The 22,578-nt window shown below is 32.1% G+C and overlaps 2 protein-coding genes across 2 annotated transcripts in view; both read right to left on the bottom strand.

Annotated features, from left to right (window-relative positions):
* Nucleotides 1-3,556, bottom strand: part of LOC142331648 (uncharacterized) — a 46,533-nt gene extending 42,977 nt beyond the window's left edge. The window contains exons 1-2 of the mRNA XM_075377671.1: nucleotides 3,465-3,556; nucleotides 145-291 (exon numbers count right to left, since the gene is read on the bottom strand). Coding sequence (XP_075233786.1) covers nucleotides 145-291; nucleotides 3,465-3,556 — 239 coding nt within the window. The remainder of the gene's footprint in view (nucleotides 1-144; nucleotides 292-3,464) is intronic.
* A 4,074-nt stretch (nucleotides 3,557-7,630) lies between these two features.
* The window catches only part of LOC142331195 (uncharacterized), a 429,195-nt gene continuing 414,247 nt past the window's right edge, over nucleotides 7,631-22,578 (bottom strand). The window contains exons 10-14 of the mRNA XM_075376932.1: nucleotides 17,957-18,134; nucleotides 16,504-16,727; nucleotides 11,709-11,895; nucleotides 11,368-11,595; nucleotides 7,631-7,951 (exon numbers count right to left, since the gene is read on the bottom strand). Coding sequence (XP_075233047.1) covers nucleotides 7,793-7,951; nucleotides 11,368-11,595; nucleotides 11,709-11,895; nucleotides 16,504-16,727; nucleotides 17,957-18,134 — 976 coding nt within the window. The 3' untranslated portion in view covers nucleotides 7,631-7,792. The remainder of the gene's footprint in view (nucleotides 7,952-11,367; nucleotides 11,596-11,708; nucleotides 11,896-16,503; nucleotides 16,728-17,956; nucleotides 18,135-22,578) is intronic.

Genomic DNA, 22,578 nt, shown 5'->3' with positions numbered 1-22,578 from the left:
TCTTATATGATGAATACATAAATTTAACATAATATGTTTAACATCTGAGGAACACAGTATTGAGAAATATAATTTAAAAAAAATTATATTAAAACAGACAGATTCTATTCAGTTGGAAACATAACAATTTTAAATCTAACAAACCTATGAGGTGAATGATCAACATTAGGACTTCTATGCGCAGGTGCTTCTTTTTTAATAACAGCATCAGGTTCATCCTCTTTTCTCTTTTTTCCATGTCTTCTGCATGGCTGTAAAGGGACTGCACGAACTCTCACCTCACAGGGAAATCTAAAATTGAATTTACATACACGATTATTTAAACTATCAAAAAATATTCAAGGGTAGTTGTTTTTTTAATTACGCTCAAAAAAAAAAAAAATATTCATTGATATTTTGAAGCCTGAAGTAATTTTTATCCAGTTGTAACATCAATGATATAACAATACCTCACTCAAAACTCTTTGTTACCAGAATTACTTTTTAATAAATTTCTGAATTTTAATAAATAATTTTTAAAGCGTATTAAGCAATAAAATATGATTTTATGTCTTATAGTTAAAAGATAAAAACAATTATCGTGGGTCTTGTGAATCTGTTTATTGCGGCTCACGACATAGATGTTACCGTGATAGATAATACTACTGTCATTATGACTGCTGCAACTATTACTTAGATGACAAACTATGACGCAATATAAATTCAAATAAACTAAAAAGAAATAATGAATAAATTGACTTACTATGTTATGAAAAACTCACCCAATTTATACAGAAATATGATGCTGATGTTTTTCTTCATTATCTTCTCTTCATGAATAAGGCCCAACCTTACTGCAAGCCCACAAATTCTCTTTAACATTAATAAGGTTTACTGATATTTTGCTGGGCCTCTGAACCTTCAGCAATTATTTTCAAACAATCTTATGATTTTAATAAATTTCTTTAACAATCTTCTATCATCCTCTTCAGTGAACAGATCTCTATTTCAGCAGAAAAATTTCTTTCTACTCTTCTAATCATGTACCAAAAATCAATTTTCCTGATCCCCCATGTTTTCAGATCAATATGAAAGAAGAAAGTTCTTATCATAATATTGTAGTTTGATCTATTTATCTTCACTTATATTTTTCCTAGCAGTTTTCCTTATGCTGCAGACGAAATTTTAATCAATTCACATTCATATATGCTACCAACCCACCAGGCTGGTCTAGTGGAACTCATCGTTGGAAATCACTTGTTTAACAGTTGATTTTCAAAGTCGTAGGTTCTCAGGTTCAAATCCTACTAAAAGTTAATAGCTTTTATATGGATTTGAATACTAGCCAGTGGATATTGGTGTATTTGGTGGTTGGATTCAATGAATCAGATGTCTCAGGAATTGTCGGCCTGATTCTGTACTAGCGTTGTACAGAATCTCACCTCATTTACATATTATGTATATATATATATATATTTATTTATTTAAATTAAATTTTTTGTAGTCCATATCTTCTCTGTATGTAAAATCTAGCTAATTATATTATATAAAACTTTATCAGCCACTCCTCAAAGTACAGAATTAAAGGACATTCTATAATTTTTTTCATTAAAGCGCTTTCAGGCAGAAGCCCATCTTCAGTAATGTTTTTTTTTAATTTTACTTATTGTCCACTAGTTGACAGATTGCAATGTACACATTAGGGGAAAAAATATATGTATTCTAAAATATCAAAAAGTAGCAGTTCCTAAACACCAATTCAAAAGTTAACATCAGAATTTGCTACAATTGTGAACAATAGCATCAGTAACAAAGTTATAAAAATGTTGTAGTTGTATTGTGCATTCAGTGACATTTGGAAAACTAAAAGAGGTAATTAAAGATTATTTCTTGAACATATATACAACTGAACATATATGTTGCTTAATTATTAAACTTTACTGTTATTTTATTTTTTAATTAATTTTTTTTTGTATAATGTTACTTGTTCTGAAATTATTTGATAGTCCTGAAATTATGAAACAGTTCAATAAATAGAAATAGCTTAAAGGCTTTAGTTGGTAACTTAATAAAACAGATTATTAAAACAATGCATCATAAAAATAAAAAACTTACAAAATGTATCTTACATTTGTATATTTTTACAGATATAAAATCTAAACAATTAAAGAAAAACAAAAAGTGTCTACTTCTCATAGCTGCATCACAATTCAAAACTCGATCAGAACAGTAATGCGTGTTTTTAACAAGCATATAACACATTTCTTTTGAATTCTGTGTGGCTTCAGTGTTTCTAAAGGAAATATTATACAACTTAATTCTACTACAGTGTGGGCTTTTCTCATAATGTGTTACATGTGTTTGGAAAGAAATAAATTTTGCTTTTTAGTGTTATAACTATTTTTAAAGTAAAATTTGTCTCTTAATGCATATTGTTTTATATATATATATATATATATATTACCAATTTTAGAATACATAGGTTGAACAAAGCAAGTATTTTAATCATAAATACTGTTTGCATGCTCTTTCAGGAGCTTTATTATAAATTATATATTTAGCTATTACTTTTACTGAACTTGAAACACTCTTTTACTTCCAGTAGAACTTCCCATAAAATAATTTTGCAAAAGAAGATTAATCGAAATATATATGTAATATATAAATAAATAAATGTAACAAATTTAAATAACTTTCAGGGGAATTCTTTCTATACCCTTTTCTTTGTCATTCTTCAGGTACATGAATATAAAGGGATTCAGAAAGGAAACAGAGAGTAGTAATAAGAAATGGACAGAAGGAAGAAAGAAGCAACACAGCTTGAAAATGAAAGAAAATAGAAGATCAACAGAAATTAACTAATTTCTGTTGATCTCCTATTTTCTATTAAATGTGGTCCAATGAAACTAGTGCTATAAAAAAACAACAAAAAAATACACACACACACACATATATATATATATATATATATATAAATATTTGTCCATTGAAATATTCTGAGAAATTATAGAGAAAAAAATTAATCTGTTTTTTATTATGTTAATTAAGTTTTGTGCAACATTTGGCATTAATGGTTACAGAGCATGGTAATAAAAGTATATAAAGAATTAAATGATATCAGAATAGCAGTTTTATATATATATTATATATATATATATATATATACGAGGTGCTACCCAAAAATTCGGGGAATTTGAATTTCGCACGCGAACCATTGCTGGTACAACCTGCTTCTGCTAGATGTGGCTAACAGTACTCTGTGAATCAGTGTTCCAAGAGCTGTGACAGTGGAGGCTGCATTGTTGACTTTCGTGCGGTTATGTAACGTTGTGTTTTACTGCTTCGGTGAAGTTCTAAATGGCAGATTTCAAAGAGCAAAGAACCTGCATCAAATTTTGCTTCATGCTTAAAAAAACTGGTGCAGAAACCCATCGCAAGCATTTGGTGACAATGCTATGAGTAAAAGTAAAACTTGTTTGTGGTACAAATGATTCAAAGATGGATGAACGACAGTCAATGATGATGAGCGTTCAGGAAGACCATCAACAAGCGCAACTTCCGGTGTTGCAAATGTCATATGGGTCCGTGCAACGCATCTTGTCGGACAATTTGAACGTGAGACGCATTGCTGCAAAATTCGTACCGAGACTGTTGAACAGCGACCAGAAACAAAATCGCGTAGCTGTCTGTAGTGAATTGAAAAATTCAGCAAGAGATGACCCTAACTTCATCTCCAACATCATAACTGGTGATAGACATGGGTGTATGGGTATGACCCTGAAACTAAGCAGCAGTCATCGCAGTGGAAGTCGCCAAGTTTACCGTGGCCAAAAAAAGCATGCCAAGTTCGCAGCAACGTGACGTCCATGATGATTGTTTTTTTTTGACATCAAAGGTGTTATCCATAAGGAATTTGTTCCTGTTGGTCAAACTGTCAATGGGATGTTCTATTGTGATGTTTTGAAGCGGTTATGTGAAAGCATTAGGCGCAAACGTTCAGATCTGTGGGGGTAACAACAGCTGGGTTCTGCACCATGACAACGCGCACACATCGCTAACTGTTTGGAATTTCTTGGTTTCCAAAAAGACAGTAGTGATTCTCCACCACCCTATTTGCCTGACCTTGCACTGTGCGACTTTATTCTCTTTCCGAAAATAAAATTTCAATTGAAAGGCCTTAATTTAAACACAATTGAGAAGATTCAGGAAGAAACGCAGAACGTGCTTCAAACACTTACACCTGCAGACTACTAGGGCTGCATGGAATCATGGGAAAAACACTGGGATCACTCTATCAATGCCCAAGAGGATTACTTTGAAGGAGACAGTGGAAATTATAAGTTATGGTAAGCTATTTTATTTTTATGGTAAAATTCCCTGAACTTTTGGGTAGCACCTTGTGTGTGTATATATATATATATATATATATATTTATTTATTTATTAACACTGGGGTCATTAAAAACATGCACACGCATGCATGTGCACACACACACACACACACAATGAACAGAAAAAAATTGTAACTTAATGCATTTTTTTAATGATCTAACTATAATGTTTTACTTCTTTTTAGTTTTTCTGGATATATATATATATACACAACGATATCCTTAACTTTTAAAAAGTAAATATTTGGTGGGTTTGGGTTACTTTTAGCTTTTTAGTTATCCTTACATTTTTTTTAATATATATATAAGACCAGAAATACTAAAAAACAAAATGAAAGTTGAAAGTATAGGAGATCAACAGAAATTAACTATTAAATGTGGTCCAATGAAACTGGTGCTATCAACAAAAAAAAACAAAAAAACATATATATATGAATAAACAACAACAAGAAAAAACAAATTAACAATCTCTACAAAAAGGCAAGGAAGACATTAAAAGAGAAATGTAAAACTTTAAAAACTGAGGAAATCAAGAAAAAATTATGTAGCCACTAAATTCAAGATTTATAAATTATAAAACAGAAAAAAATATTTGAAAGAAGTAAGAGCATTACACTGATTTTGATGAAAAGTCATGAAAATCTCTACCAAAAGCAGAAATAAAATTTAATGAAATTAATTGTCAAACACCATTAATTTGCATGCCTCTTAACCAGGTGAATATTTTTTTAAAAGTCTTGTCAATATTTCAGATGTTAAAGTAATATGATAAAACTGAGGAGGTATCATATGTCAGCCAAAGACAATTTGACTGATTTGGAAGAAAAGTTGGATTACATAACTTTAAAATATTACATGGAACTGCAAGCAAGATGTTTCAACAGCTGAAAACTATTCTAATATTTTAGTTAAGGAATTAGAAAACAGTAAATACTCAGCTTGTTTGATATTTAATTTCAATGAAGCAGGCTCCAGTAAGAAATGTGTGCAATTGTGAATACATTTAACAAAACAAGGATAAAAATGCATATGTGGTTTTAAGAGTGTAAAATTGTTTTTCATGCTGTTAGAAGAATACAGATGGAATAAGATTGTTTTATGAAAATACCGTAATTTAATAGCACCTAAAAATATACTGAAGATAATCTATCTTTTGCAGCTGAGTCTGTAACACTATGGTGTGTGAGGCTTTTGGTTTACGATTGCATTCAGGAATCAATTAATTCATTATAGCATGAGATCTATTGTACTGCATATGTTTTTAATACAGTTTTCTAAATAATCTATACTGTTCAATAGAATGCTCTATTATTCTGTATTTAAATTTAGATATCTAAATTATATTTTTCTAAACAAGCTGAATAGTACAGTCTTGAAATGTGATGTAATGAATCTAGGAGAGGAGCAGTTTCAGAAATGTTAATTTTCATGAAAGGATACCTGTTAGATGATTGAAGTTAAAAACAGTATTATGATTTATCAGAGGAGATAAGCAGAAAATTGTTATAAAGAATACTCTTGAATAATTAATTAGAAAAATAATTTAAATGTATTAATTTAATGTTCTATCACGGCAAGTTTTTACAGTATGATATAAATTAAGAAAAAAATAATAGCTTAATTATTACGAGACAAAGAGCTCATGATAATAAAAAAACTATTCCATGTACTGTTTAAAAATTCTATAGTTTCAACGAGGTCCAGCTGGATTTGGACCTCTACATTTGAATATTAAAGTGCTTCAAGATGATAATAAAATCAAACAGTAAAGTAACCAAGGAATTATTTATTTTTCCTTAGAAAATGGTTTTGTAATTCATCCTGTTTCTGATAACAGGTCAGAGTAGAAAGAAAAACTGTATTTCAGCGTTTCACTAAATGATTTGCCATGTTACTGAAAATAACATTCTAAGAATTTGAATACCTTCAGACTTATTTACACATGCCTTTTACAAGCCTTTTGAGTTTGATAACATTTTGAGTTCATGAAAGTCAAGTTTGCATAACTTTATTGTAGCTTGTAAATAAACTTATAATAAACCTCCAGAAGATAAGCTGTCACATTCTACATGAACTGAAAAAGTGTATTTTTGAAGAATTATATCTAAGAACTGGATGAAAAAAAATTATGTTTTGTATCATACTAAACATTGTTTTTCTAAATCATTTTTTAAATTTTCAACTAATTCTAAGAAAATCAGTAGGAACTATGAAAAATTACAATTCCTAGTTATGTAATCTTAACATTTCATTTCTTTGCTGAATGATTACATAAAAGAGCTAGTGTTCAAATAAATTAATAACAGTGTATATAATTTACGGTTCAATTTTTTTTTTTAAGAAAATTATTATTTTTTTACAGAACCATCTATTTTAACAATATTATGAAATATACATAATTTAATGGTTCAATTAATAAAGGAGGGAAAAGGGGAAATGCACAACTTCAGATACATTACTACAGCATATCTAAATTTCAATGAAATTATTTAGTAATTTTGGAAATTCTTGTGGCACAAAATTTTATACATAGGACTATATATATATACTAAACTAATAATATATATATGTATACTGTATACTAGCAGGTCAGGGCTTGCTTCGGTTGTCCTTTCTTGTCTAGCCAGGGGACTCCACCCTCTGCATCCCCAATGTTCATTATCCTCATGGTTGTGAGAATATTTTATATTAACACATATCTATTAAAGAAAAAGTCAGTTATTTTACTTCATTTTATTTCTGTTCATGCTAATAGAAATACAATGAAAAAAAAGGATTTATGAATATCTTTTTTATCTTAACCCTCAAGGGGGCTAGGGTCTTGATGTATGAGTTAAACCTTCCCTGGGATAACATAAATGCATCCTGAAAGTGTGAAGGCAATTGGTCGGTTGGTTCTTGCTTGATGCTGTGTAGACAGATAAACAGATCCCAGCCACAAACTTTCGCATTTATATATTAGATATAAATACCTAAGGAAACCCCATTTTAAGTGAATGGTATTTTCATACCTCAAAGCGTAAAGAAAATTAATTTTCACCCCAACTCCTATAATGTGACTGAAAGTAATATCATACTTTTCTTCAAAAGTCGGCAAAACTGTGGATTTGTGCAAATAGGTATGCTCATTGGTTAATAATAAGAAAAATCCCAACGACCAGTTAATCAGTAAGATCTGCTCAAAATGACAAAATATAATAAACTGAAATAAATCAAAATACCAATAAATATATTTTTGTTATTTTTAATTTATTATTTGTTTTCAATACATAAGAAATTCATTTTTATTAAAAATAGTTACGATGAATCTACAATTAATTATTCATTTTTTTGACAATTAACATAGTAAATATACAGATTATTTTAAGTAGTAAAAAAAAAATGAAACTTCAAATAAAAAATAAAATAAATAAATAGGAGTATTTACTTTGTAAGAGTTTCAATAGCTCCCACTTTTGCTTTTGCTTCTTGGGCCTCCTTATTTCCAAATTCATCAGAATCATCCATTACATATAACGGTAATACATGAAGTTGTTCATCATCTGGTTTAGTTAAACTACGATGTTTTGTTAGTGTAACTACCTGTAATTAATTAAAAAAATATTAAATTAAATCATTTAATTTTAATAATAATTGATTAAAAAAGTAATTAAAAAAATTTCTTTGTGAAGGTTTGTAAATAATTTATAATTAAAAAAAATAATAATAAATGTTGTATAGTAATTTAAGTCCATTCGAGTATAATTTCATATTTTCTCCCTGCTTTCCTTTTAATTAATCCTAGCTGTAATGATTCATCTAAAAATGTCAAACAAGTTTTGAAAATGAGTAATATCCCTTCTTTAAAAAACTTTTCATTCAGAAGTTGTAAAAACTTTTTTATCTTCTGAAGTCTTTAATATAAAACTTCATCTAACTTTTTCCTTTGCTTCAAGGATAATAACAATGTTAGTAACTTGTGAATTTGTTAAGTATACTGTTGGGAAAAGTTACAAAATGAAATGACACGGCTCGTTTTTGCCAAAAGAAATTGGACTTTAATTTATCACACAAATAAACTGCATATAGGCTAATAATGTGAAAATCTGCAATTTAAAGCCTGAAATTCAAATTCAAAGCCTGAAAACAAAAGAACTTAAATCACCTTTTTTACAATCATATAATTATAAACATAACATCAATAAACATAGTGTAACTGGAAAACTGTTGCATTACTGATATATTCTGTAATAATAAAAAATTAGCAGTGAACAAATGTCATTAACTTAGAAAAATAAACTACAATAATTCTTATCATTGGCACTGGCCTTTTCTGATTTATGAACATCATCATACTTAGCATTAAATAATTAAAACTTGTATTTCTAGTTTGTAATAGAAAAAAGGCCACGATAATATTCCAGTATAAAAAAGAAAGTTAATTACAATATAATCAAGTACATGCAGCAGTTAATATTATTCTACATGTTTTATTCTTATTAACTAGCCATAAAGCTGAACAAAAAAAAATGTATAAGATCAACTGACTTTTAAACAAAGACTTTTAATGAACAACCTGAATATTATTAATAATAGTTATTCAATGACCTTGTCACTACATTTTGGCCATTAATAGCAATAATGCTTAAGTGATTTACTGATGATCATTTAAATAATTATAATTGAAATTATATCTCAAATAATGGAAAAGAACTGTACAATTTACAAAAAACATAAATTTACAAGCATACGATAAATAACAAACAAATAAAAACTAATAAAACATTCTGAAATTTACTTATTTAAAAAACATTATTTCATGTATATTGTAAAATATCAGAAAAATAATAATTCGAGCAATCAATACATATTGGTAATTCATTTCGCAATTAATAATTTTAATTGACCTTAATCACACATTATTTTTTTGTAGAAAATGAACTCGTGAATTAAAGTACACATATATACATACAGTTTATCCTTGGCGTAATCTACAGTGGTGTATCAGAAAATACAGAGGTAACACTTTGTTACTAGAAATTGAACAATACGGAGCATCACAAATTTGTAATAACCAGTTTGGGAAGATCCTGCTTTGATAAATTTGGCTGGTTTGTAGTAACTGAACCACTTACAACAGAGTACAAGACGATATGGCGACCGAGTATTAACACACAAAACGAGAGAGAAAACGTGACTTATTTTCAGTAACTGACTTCTGTAAGATCGAAATAAGTATAAGTCCAATATTGATTGTGTAACACATAAAAACAACGTTTCTAGTATGAACACGTTTAAGAATGCACAAAGGCTATGAATATAACCAAACTATAAGAGAGAGAGAGAGAGAGACGAAATCGAGTCGCAAGCATCCACACATCGTGGAGATTTGGTCTGGACTATACGAGAGCGAGAGCGAATCGCAGGCAACCACACATAGTGAAAGTCAGGTCCAAACTGAACTAAAGAAGTGGCGTGGTGAGAAGAGGGGGAACAAACTAGGCAATAGACAGAAGTGAGTGTGTCGACAACAAGGGGTAGTGTGCAAGTATTGGTACGAGAAAGAAATTAGCATAAACGGGAAGTTTGGGTACGAAAGAACATAACGATTATTTTTATAAGCAAGCAGTCCATTAAAAGAGTTAGTAAGACTGATAAAATAATTTCTGAATACGAACAAGTTGAGGAAATGATGTGATCGCAGACAAATAAAATTAGACTTCTAGGAACTTTGACAACATTAAAATTAGAGATAACAAAAACAGTTAAGACTAGTTTGGTTAAACAGAAATTGCTTTTATGAAACATTGCGACCACAGCAGACAAAAATAATAACAAAAACATTATTGGATTAAAACCTACTTTACGTATTGGCGTAAACATATACCACTTCTTAAAAGAAACAAAACAAATCACCTATGTAAGTTTTCATTAATTATTTAGTTGGTAGTTACACCACTTAAAGTAGGTGGAAAATTAACATATGTTTAATAAACAATTTTTTTTTATCATAATTTTATGTAATCATCTTCTTACAAAAAATTTATTTGTTTACACAGTAATTTAAACAGTTGAACAAAATATGGTATATCAAGATTTCTTGATATACCATATTTTGTTCTAATGAAAACATTCCCTTATCTGAAATATTTTTTATGCTAAAGTTAGTACTTTCTACATTTTAATTGATTTTAAAGCCTCAGACTCGCTTTGTTATTTTTTTTCATTTGCTTCATCAGTATTTGGTAGAATTAGTGTATTTATTATACTTTCAAAGAGGGGTGTGAAAAACTGGCCATCTCAACTTTATGGTTTTAAATATATATTTTGGTTGTGTTCCATTTAAGACAGCATTCTACTTATTTTTCTAGTTCAAAAATTGAGAAGATTATAGAATCTATGAATATTCTACAGTTCATACCTGACTTATTACAAAGAGCTTTTCAGGGCCATCAATATTCAAGGTGTCTCTTCTCAATCTCTAATGACACTTAAAAATTGATATCCATTTCTGCTTTTTGAAACTCATACAGGTAACAAATTAAAAATGTTTAATGGAAAGATTTCTTCATTTATTTTTTTCAAGATTATATCTCTACACGATAACAATTTGCTAGTTACTCATATCAAAGATATTAATGTCCAATCTCAAAAAGATATATGAAGTCTTATTTTTGTAAAATATATAAAATTTTAGTACTGTCATGCATCAAGAAGAAGCAAGTAATATCTGCATTTGTACAAAACACTGTTAAGCACAAAAGATAAAAGAAAAAACAGATGATGATCGGATAAAGTTATACTTGTTGAAACTGGACTTTATGATGTTATAAAAATAAAAATCCTTATCCAAATGCTTACCCAAATAAAAATAAATATAATATTTTGACTTGGATCTGAACCTTTATATCCAGAGATCAATAACGATACTAAAAATTAGTTCACTGATATATAATAACTGGAGTATTTTGATAAAATAAAAAAATACATAAAAATGTAACAATTGAAAAACTACATACCACAGTACATCCATTATTCATATTATGAAGATCACGATGTGCATGAGCACAAAAATCAATGCAAGCTGTAACACCAGAAAATGGACGTCCTGGCTTAAAACCAAGCCTACACTCAGATGCTTCTCTTTCAAATTGAGTTTGATTCTTAAAGGCATCTGGAGCAAGTGTTCGGTAAAGCGGTGATAACAATGTAGCTAACACATGCATTCTTTCTTCTACTTCTTGTTCCTGAAATATTGAATAAATACTTTATTTATTAATGTTGTAATTTTCTGCCAACAGAATTACATGAATTTATCATTTTTACAAAGTAATAATAAAAAATAAATTGTAAATCTTACCTCTGATCTAACAGATAATCTAAATTTCCTAACAGTTTTACTGCGAGCATATTTACAACCATTGTAGTACATTGACCAGGAACAGCCAAAACTGAATGAGGCACCACAAGTATCAGGATCTAAACCTTGACAAGCACATGTCCGTGGTTCATTTGTCGCACATCTTCTTGTAGTCGGTAAACCATACCTTAACAAAACCACATTCAAACAGAAGTAAATAACAATTAACATAAATAATTATGTACATATGAGGTTATCAAAAAATTTGCACATTTTTAAATTTCTCGGGCTGTATATGTCCAATTGTTACAATTCTTATTTTTGTTCTGTTGATACACTTGTCCCTAATGTATGTTTACATTGGTAGCCTTATTGGAGACCTAGTTTATTGCTGGTTGTTGAAAAGGTTACATAAGTTTTGGTATGGTCTGCAATTTTTAACTTATGGAAAAAATGGAACGAAGAATTTACATTAAATTTTGCTTTAAGAATGGAATAAAGTGCAGCACCACATTGGAAATGTTAAATGTTGCTTTTGCTGATTTTTCTATGAATAAATCAAGTGTTTACAAGTGGTATAAAAATATGCATGAAATGTTTGCTTGTAGCAATTCGAAGAAAAATTTGTGGCAAAACAATTGGACCACAATAACAGATCTGTATCCACCCAGATCTTGTATAAATGTATACAAGGACCTTCCCTTAGTCGTGGCAATACAGTGGTAGCCTCGTAGGCGGTTGTTTTAAAAACACCAGTGCTTACAATTAAGGCTCTGTGCTAGGCACTGCTTAAATTTTGAATAAGTGCTCGATTTCTTTCCAACCTATGCACCCAAATGGACGCCGCATAAGAGGTCATACTTTCGAAGACACCTCGGTACACGATGTACAAATGATGGCCTACAGTCTGTAATCCTTTCGAGCAATCCTCCTAAGCTTGTGCATCACAGTGATGGTGTCTGCCGCTACTTGCCTAATGTGGTTGCTAAACAGCAACTTCTCATCAAACAAAACACCTAGTTACTTATGAACTCAAACTTGGCTGATTACACAGCCTTTATACTTAATACGGGGTTAACTGTATGATAATTTGTCTGCACATTTGAGAAGCATAAACTTCATCTTGGGCATAGAAATCTTTAAATTTTGAATGTCCATCCAGCCCTCTGTGGTTGACAAAGCCTCTGTGGTTGCGCTCAGTCTTTCAGCTGTGGTCATGAATTACTGTGAATTAACAGGAGACAGTCATTGGTGAAAGCCTGGGCCGTGACTCCATCCAGGAATGTCAGTCCCAAAAATCCATCGAATACCAGGTTCCACAGCAAGAGACCGAGAACGGAGCCCTGCTGGCTTATCCTGTTGATGGACGTTTCCACAACTAGGTATGTATCCTTAAACAGAACCGTGCGATCAGACAAGTAGTCATGTACTACAGCCTGCAGGGCTATGGAAACATTGTGGTGTTCCAACTCATAGAGGACAGAACTCCAACACAAGGAAAGATATGCTGCCTCTATGTCAATAAAAATTGCCAAAACATATTTACAGTTGGCACTTTTCACCTCGGCAAGAGCATTTAAGATGCAATCCTCGTTGTCAACCCTTTCATGAAGCCATACTGGCCTCGATTTAGAAGTGAGTTCATATCGATGCTTTCCCAGAGCTGTTCCACAACCAGCCTTTCAAGCAACTTGCTGATTACCAGCAAGAGGATGATGGGTCGATAACTGCTGACCTCACTCGGAACCTTTCCTGATTTTAAGAGCACCCTCGCCAAAGCCACCTTCCAACAACTCAGAAAGCAACCCCAGCTTAGGCATCCTGAAAACAGACTGCCAAGCAGCTCTCTTATGACAGGCAACAGATGGTAGAAAATATCCAGGTCAAGTTGGTCAATCCCCGGTGCCTTTCTCAGTGCAATTCGAGAAATCACTTGGTCTATATCTACGGGATCCACAACCCGTACATCAGGGAATGGTGTCTTACCTGCCCTAATGACGACGTCTGCTTCACCCTCCAGTTAAAAAAAAGCGACAGACTTATAGGCCACATGGCATCCTGGAATAGTCGCTTTAGTATTGGAGGGACAAGAAGAAGGGAAAAATTGTGCTGGCAGTCAACGTTTTGAATATGTAAAATAAATTTATAGGGATGTAGGATGTAGGGGTATACCGAAACAAAACGACTAGCACTAGACAGGGAATCTTGGAGAGCTGCATCAAACCAATCAAATGACTGAAGACAAAAAAAAATACTGTTTCAAAGAGGAAAATGAATTTTATAAATATATTGTATCATTTAAAAATTTAGTGAACTATGTATGATTGGCAGATCTGCAAAATTTGGGTATGTTTTGTGTACAGTCAGCTGTTGTTTGTTTGTTGTTGTAACCTAGATTGATACTTTTCAGTTGTGGTTTGGTCATCAAATATGAGTAAATTATCAAGAAATAGTGAAATTTGTGATTATTTGTGTGAATTAGGTGCAGAGAAGATAGTGATGTGGCTATAGATGATATTGATTTCGACATTCTAAATCATTTATCTTTGGGTAGTGACGAATTGTTCAAACCTAGTCACAGTGATTTGGGAATTGAAAGTGATGATGATTCGGACATGAAGTAAATAGTGGTGATGAAGAATCTGTGGTTCAACACACAGAACCTAAGTGGGTAAGAGCATATCTTCCTGAGCCAGAATTATTAGTCGAAGAAGAATTCAAAGTAAGAATCCTGGCATGAACAACTGTCCACAGAAGAACAGTCTGCCTCTGGCACATTTCTATCTATTTTTTCTGACACAATTTGGAATCTTCTAGTAAAAGAATCACAAGATGTAGGACATCAACTAGTACTCTTGCCACGAATCAAATTGTGGTTGTGCCTGGTCTGTTCCACCCCACAGAAAAAATCCTGCAGTAATTTCTGTTGCCCAGGTTGTAACTGTGGTGTTCATCCACAGTGCTTCCATAAGTTGGAACACTTTTGGAGGCCTAATAAGCCAGGCAGAAAAATAAATCGCCCTGAAGATACAGAGGATGAATCCAGTTGGGGTTCTCTAGTGCACCAAAATATTATATAGAGTGTATGAATAACTTAATTTTTTTCCTAACAATATAAGGCAGCAAAAAATGCACATTTTCTTGATCACCAAATAATTGTGAACATTATTTATATAATAGAAGTTTAGTTATGGTCATGTTTGTTTGGTTTATATGGACTGAAACTTTTGAAAGTGAAAATGTTTTTTTTTTTTTGTGATATTTCATCAAGACTTTCTCAAACAAACAACTTTGTAAGGACAACTATTGCATTATACTATTATTCATTATTTTCTGAAAAAAATTATGTATAACATTTTATGATTTGTGAAAGAAAATTCATTTTTTAAAGAATTGCTTGTAAAACACCTAAATATGCTTAGTGGCTGAAGGTAATATAGTCAGTGGGTTTAAGGTTATCAACCCACTGAGGAGGTCAGGATGAACGAATGGCAGAAAATATATTAGATATATAAGAAATAAAATATTCAAAAACATAATGAAATTCAAGATGTGAAACAAGCTGATGTCATATAGTTTAATGGGTATATTTTAATAACATTAAATAAAAAATTATATAATAACACCCATCTTTATTTGACAAATATTCAGAGTTAAAGTGCAAAAAATTTTCGGTTGTACTTCTGATTCTGCTCTCAAACAAAAAAAAATCCTAATTAATAAAAGGTCATTTCCACTTCATTTTCTCTCTTTCTTTCTCTTTGTGTAAGTGTGTATGCAGTGGCATAACTGCCACACCTACAGACCTTGCAATACTAGGGGGCCTGTGGGCTACAGGGGTCTGCCAAACAAGAAGGGATTTTTTTTAAAGGCATCTCATTTTTTTAAAAGAATTTTATTTACTTTTGTGGTATTTACTACTGTTTTTTTCTTCTTTTTATTATAAAATAACTAATAATGAATGAATGAGATTAAATAAAATTGATATCTAGTGTTTTACATTTTAATTCTTTTCAAGTTATTTAATAAAATAAGAAAAATATTTACAACTAATTTATTTTAGTCTATAGGCCAAAAATCCTTTAAGGTCGGCCACAGGTTGAAAACACATGTTTTCTGTTTCTATTTTCTACACTTTCTTCTACATTGAAACTTGCTAACCCTCAATATCTTTATGATAACAGAGTCTTTCTTTTTGTCAGATTTTTCTACAAACACCACTCTTCTTCAGTTCAATTTAAAAATCTATTTATTAAGTACTTTATTAACTGACCTAATATTTCAAAATTCTACTATAATTATTTCTATATCCTCTATTTTTTGTTTTTCTAATTTTCTTTTTCCTTGTTTAACTGTAATGAAGTCTATAGAATATTTTTAATACATTTTTTTAATTTCTAAATATATGTTTGATATAAGATTACAATTCTTTATTACATAATAAAGAAGCGTCTTCTGGCAGAAGCTAGGAGAACATTTTAGCAGTTACATATTAAAAATCTAATGTGACATAACATTAGATTTCTGAAGTGTGTATTTCTTTTTATTTCCACTTTCTTTTAGTACTGAGATAAAAAATTTAATTTACATGAAAAATGAAAAATAAGTACATAAAAGTTTGAATTTTGTGATCATTTGTTACGACAGTTCTTACCATCCAGCTTTTTAATACATATTTTCATTTGAATTATTCAAAAAAAAAATTACAAAATTCTAAAGTGAACTAAACAAAGATTATTTGCAAATATCCAAATGCAATTAAGTATAAATAAAGCAGTAAACTTGTTTAACTAACCTATTCAGCTTATGAGAAAGCATGCTGTAGATACAATCAGCTTCTTGAGACGGCACCCCTTCCCATGCAACTAATACTACCACAATCCACGCAGTCGGACACTTATGACCTTGACGATGTTTTACTATCATCAAAACTTTCTCATCAAGTGATGCTCTTCTTATCACCCATTTAGCAAGCGGACAACCTTGAGTTGTCTTTCCTTCTTTTCCAGTATACACAACCTAGAATAATTATATAAAACTTCTAAAAAAAAGGATAATTATGTAAATGTAATTTGTTTACAGAAAAATAGAATTTTTATCTGATTTTTGTGCACATTGACTTATATGATTCCATTATTACAATGATATATCCAACTTGATGGAAGACAAAATTCACTCAAAAAAGATGACAGTAATCTGATGACTTGTTTCTGTTCAGGTTTTTTTTGTGCAGTATTTATTTTACCAAGAACTATAAATGCATTTCCACAAGTCTGTATTTATGAATGAATAAATTGATAAATATTTGATATAAATACTACTTCAAAAATATAAATTTAGTAGCAAGATCACGGACTTTATAATGAATCATAACCATCAGACCAACACGGAAATAACAGAACAAGTACTATTCTGATAATCAGTTTTTAAAGAATAGAAATAAATAGAAAAAACTGAATTTTCTAAATACTCATTTAATTTGCACTTGAATCTCAAATATTTTTCAATTAACCTTTTCAAAATTCTGTTTTCAATTAAGAGTTTTATTTAGTTACACAGAGTTGTATCACTGGTATCTCTTAAGTTTTTTTTTCTTTTACTGTAAATTAAAACCATTTTTCCTTTTATTTATTATTTTTTTTATTCTGCTCTGATCAAAATTTACATTGATTTTCTTTGGTTTTTCCAAATAAATACAACACCATAGATTTGCTCAGGTTTAGATATGATCTTTATAATAATTTATAATTATGTTTTGATCTTCATAAATAATATTTAATTAAACAAAAAAGCTGACCTTTTTTTGCCAAGGTAGTTTCTATTGTATTTACTTTCTCAGGATGCATTTTAGGGGAAAAAAGGTAAAAATCATTCAATAATAAGTGAAAAATAACTTTTTAAATTTTAAATTGGGCTCTGATTCTCTTTAGAAAAGTTTTATGTATGTATAGCAGAGCCGTTCTAGCAAGGCGCTTTTTCCTCTGCTTACAGCCATACATCTACTCTCCTTCGCAAGCACCTTGCTATAACTGCTTGGCTATAAATACTATGTATGTATTTTAGCAAAACATTTGAAGGAAAAAATTGAAAATGTTCACATCCAAAAATGAATAAAAATTAATTAATTCATTTGTAATTCATATAAATTATAATTTTTAATAATTCTTAATTTATATGAACATATTTATAAATTTAAATATGTACTTTATATGATAATTATATACATAAGTAATATATTATCAAATTACCTTTTCAATGCGAATAGCATTTCCTTTAAGTCCTGTTCTAGTTTCTAAATCATTACGAAGATCAGGTAAAGTAGCAGCAGCACCAAGGTGCGTATAGTATGAGCCAGGCTCTGGAGGACATTTATCAGGTGGAAAACAACTACAATCAGGAACTTCTGTTCTTACATTATTCTTTAACCTAGAAAAACATATTAATACATGTTTAATATGTTCAACACTTATTAGTATGAATAAAATTAACTTTCAGATGACTTATTAACTATGATTAACTTTCAGATGATAGATTGACTGATATGATATTCTGGAAGCCTCCACATATATTTTTACTCAGAGGCAGTCTGTAGGTACCAAATTATATTTGCTAATATAATAATTACCTTTATTTGTATAATGATTGCACTAATAATTTATTACAATATGGATTGCCATGCTAGGATATGTTGGTGAATGGAACCAGACAGCAGAATGATGGCTAAGAACAGTATACTGTGTCAAGGAGCCATTAGTGTTAAATTGTGACCGGTTCAGCTGAGCCTTAAACTACCAGCAACCCCTGGACAGGAGGCTGGACTGGTGCTTAACCATCTAAGATTCTGGTGCAAATTGTAATTAATATAAACTATTCAAAGAAATGTCGAGTAAACTACCAATTTAGTTGAAGTGAAATAGACTATTTGCCCTCCAGATTTTGAGGCCTGATTTGAGTTCTACATAAAACTTAGGAGGGTGTCGTTCGATTGAAGCATTGGGGGTCCTTCAAAGGGGGGCGAAGTTTAAAAAAGGAATATTTATCCCTGAAAATAAGAAAGTGACAGCTTGAGAAGGAAGTGAAAGGAAGAGGGTGAGAAGAGGTAAAGAGAGTGATAAAAATATGCCTGATTGGATTGGTAAATTACTCTATCACCCGTCCACTTGTTAAAAATGTGATTAAACTGAAAATAATCAATGTTTTAAAGATATCTAATGTCTTTTTTTATCAAATTACCAAGTGTACATCAGGAGAAGGCATTAAGGCTATATAATTTTTTCAGTTCTAAAATAATAAAGGAATTATTTATTATCCCTGCATTCAGCAATTTTACTCTAACAAATTGATATATTGGCATCTTTTGCATCATCTGACGAATTTATAACTGTGGTAATGGAAGACTGGGATTTTTTCTGTAATCCTTTATTACTAGATAAAAAGAAAATGAGGGATAGATCTCTCTTCAATAAGAAGGCTCTCTCTTTTCCTGTTTAGCCTCCGGTAACTAACGCTTAGATAATTCTTCAGAGGATGAATGAGGATGATATGTATGAGTGTAAATGAAGTGTAGTCTTGTACATTCTCAGTTCGACCATTCCTGAGATGTGTGGTTAATTGAAACCCAACCACCAAAGAACACCGGTATCCATGATCTAGTATTCAAATCCGTGTAAAAATAACTGGCTTTACTAGGACTTGAACGCTGTAACTCTCGACTTTCCAAATCAGCTGATTTGGGAAGACGCGTTAACCACTAGACCAACCCGATGGGTTTCAATAAGAAGGCTGGAATGAGATAAAATTACTTTGACTTAAATTTATTGTTCCACTAAATCTGGCTGTTGCAACAATATCTGTTCCATTAATATCATCTCTGTACAGTCATATAAATTTGGACTGTGAGAGGATTGCTTTCTAGTGAGAACTAGGATAATCATAAATAGTAATACTTGTAATAATTCTTAACAGTGGTGGTTGAAGAACCACAACTTCATCAAGGGGTTTCCATATAGTCCAGTGATATGGCTCATACTATAAAACCTCAAGATGAAACCAGATTTTGCATCATCTTGCAGTTCCAGGACTTGTAGTTCACTTAGGCTAGTAACATTTCCAAGAATTGAAGGCAACCAAACAGTACGTGTCAGTTAAGCCAGGTTTATCTCTCTAAAGACTTTCTTAAAATATTGGGTGAAATTACCATAGACAAACAGAAGCTGGCTTTATATGATTGCTAGAGACATAAAATCCCCAAAATCTAGTATGAATTAATAAAAGTTTTTCTCCTTATATGAAGTGTTCTGTTCATTTTGCCATGCTTTTAAAGCAAAGATTTGTACCTTCTTCTTCAGAGTAGTATTGGGCATTGTCCATTAAACCCTCCAATAAAATGATGAATGAAGGAACTATAAACTGATTCATCCGCACCCATTAAAATGCAATAGCTGTATTGAAAGGCGATACTGATATTCAGAAATAATAACAAAGTTTAAACTGTAAAGTACATCCTTCAAATTATGGTCTGCACTCTATTCTACAAATTATTGAGTATGCAAGGCATCTTAACAATACATCTTTTGTAGAATTACATGAAGAAAGAATGAGAAATTCTACAAGGGATTTTAAATCACCATTATTTTGTTTTGTATATTATAATTTAATTATTTCCACTAATAGATCAGAACCTTTTACAATAAGGTAGGAAATACTTATTTAAGAAAAACATTTTCCAAGACAAAAAATCTTCAAGTCTCCAAAGATATGCGTTCAATAACATAATATGTTTGATGGCTTTCTCTGAATGCCATAGTACCTAGAAGAAGGCTCTCCTAAGAATATAAAATAGTTTCTCTGAGAAAGCCAATTTCTATTTTAATTGTCCCAATGTTCATATCTCCCGTTAAAGCCCAACAGCACAATGAACAGGGGGGGGGGCAACCGGAACTAGGCGGGTGTCTTCTCCTACGGGGTTGGGATGTCCCAACATTCATAAATGATTAACAATATAGCTCTTGGCGGGATGGTGACTACACTTCCGAGGGCATGGGCATCCATGCAGCCATGGGGTGTAGCGCCATCTTGACAATGGTTGTTTTACGTGATGAAGTAAATGCAGCAAAGGCAAAAGCCGAGTTAAAAATCACTGATGGAAATGTCTAAGGAGGCATTTACATCGGTGACATCCCAAATAAGGCCTAGCTTATTACTGAGGTGTAATCAGTTAGGGGTCTGAAGATGATTCCCGTTAAAGCCCATCATGACTAGGAAGGGGGGGGGGGGGTGAAAATCGGAATCGTCACAAGGTGGGTGTCTTCCCCTATGGGATTGGGATGTCCCAACATTCAAGTTCCAGTGGTGCTGTAGTGGTCACCATAGTTGCCTTATAAATGTCCCAATGCTCAACACCACTGGTTTAGTGGGAGATGGCCTTATTTGGGATGTCGGTGACATCCCAAATAAGGCCTAGCTTATTACTGAGGTGTAATCAGTTAGGGGTCTGAAGATGATTCCCGTTAAAGCCCATCATGACTAGGAAGGGGGGGGGGGGTGAAAATCGGAATCGTCACAAGGTGGGTGTCTTCCCCTATGGGATTGGGATGTCCCAACATTCAAGTTCCAGTGGTGCTGTAGTGGTCACCATAGTTGCCTTATAAATGTCCCAATGCTCAACACCACTGGTTTAGTGGGAGAATACCCACCTTAAATTGTCCCAACGTTCAAACCTCTGGTTCCTGAGATGCGTCCGAAGGTGCTGTGGCTTTGAGTTTGTTTTCTGCGATTTTTGGACTAGTCGGTTGACCTTCTGCTAGTTTCAAGTGTTTCTTGATCACAGACTGTGGTTACAGTGTAGCATCATATATAGGCTCTACTTAGCTCCTGGGATGTGGAGGTTTAAGGCACAGATTATTGCAACATGTAGCTGCCTCACTGCAGTGAAGAGGTGGCAACGACTTTTAGTCGTAAATCCCTTTCCAAGCAAGGGAATACTCCCTAGTCTTGATTGTGTTCTTTTCAGAATGAGGGCTGTGATCTGTGGTTCTCAGGAACCGATCCAGAAACGGCTAAGATTTACAAAGAGCAACAGGAAAATATAGAAGGTCTCCAGCTGCCCACAGCTCACTGTGGGTAGTCATTGCATTTGTGGGTTTGCCCAAATTCTAAAGTAGGAGGAAGAAGTAGGAGGAATGTAACTCTGACCGTGAGAGAGGACGACATGAGAGTTAAATCCAGGTGAAAGAGGGGGATAGAAATTCCTCCTTCCACCTCAGGTTCAGATAGTGAGGGCTTCAAGTTGAAACATCCACCTGGGAAGAAAAAGGCAACCCATTGGTCAAAGAGTTTTGAGAAGCGCAGGGTAGACCTGGTAGTTCTGACCAGCTTTTGCTGCAGCCCAACATAGTATCGACAATTTATTAAATTTTGTAGAAGGCCCCATCAGCGTGAGTGCAGGGTTGAGGAGTAGAATTTTGCCCAGGCTTAAAGATGTTAGGGAAGTTCTTTCTGCTTTGACAGAAGGTTTTGAAAAGATGGCATCCCAGCCCAAGGAGGTCAGTCAAAGTAGTACAGGTACAAATTTCAGCTCCTCTACAATTGAGGCATTATGCCAAAGTAAGTAAGGAGACTGTCCGAGTCAATGTGGAGTCTCCTGCAGTGAAAGAGCTCGAGGTCAAGTTTGACCCAAAATGTAAGCATAGACCCAGATCATTGTCTACAACATTGACCGGAGGCTATCTGATGAGGATATTCTGTCCTTTGTTCAGGAGCAGAACACCGAACTGGATGAAGCTGAATTAAAGAGTGTAGGCTACTCTTCAATAAAAACGTGATGCCCAGCTGCATCACAATGTTTTTGAACTTGATGCTGGTCTATTTA

The sequence above is a fragment of the Lycorma delicatula genome, chromosome 10, assembly GCF_047948215.1.
Source record: "Lycorma delicatula isolate Av1 chromosome 10, ASM4794821v1, whole genome shotgun sequence".
Classification (NCBI taxonomy): Eukaryota; Metazoa; Arthropoda; class Insecta; order Hemiptera; family Fulgoridae; genus Lycorma; species Lycorma delicatula.
Note: the sequence above shows the minus strand (reverse complement) of the source record. Positions and strands in the feature narration are given on the sequence as shown.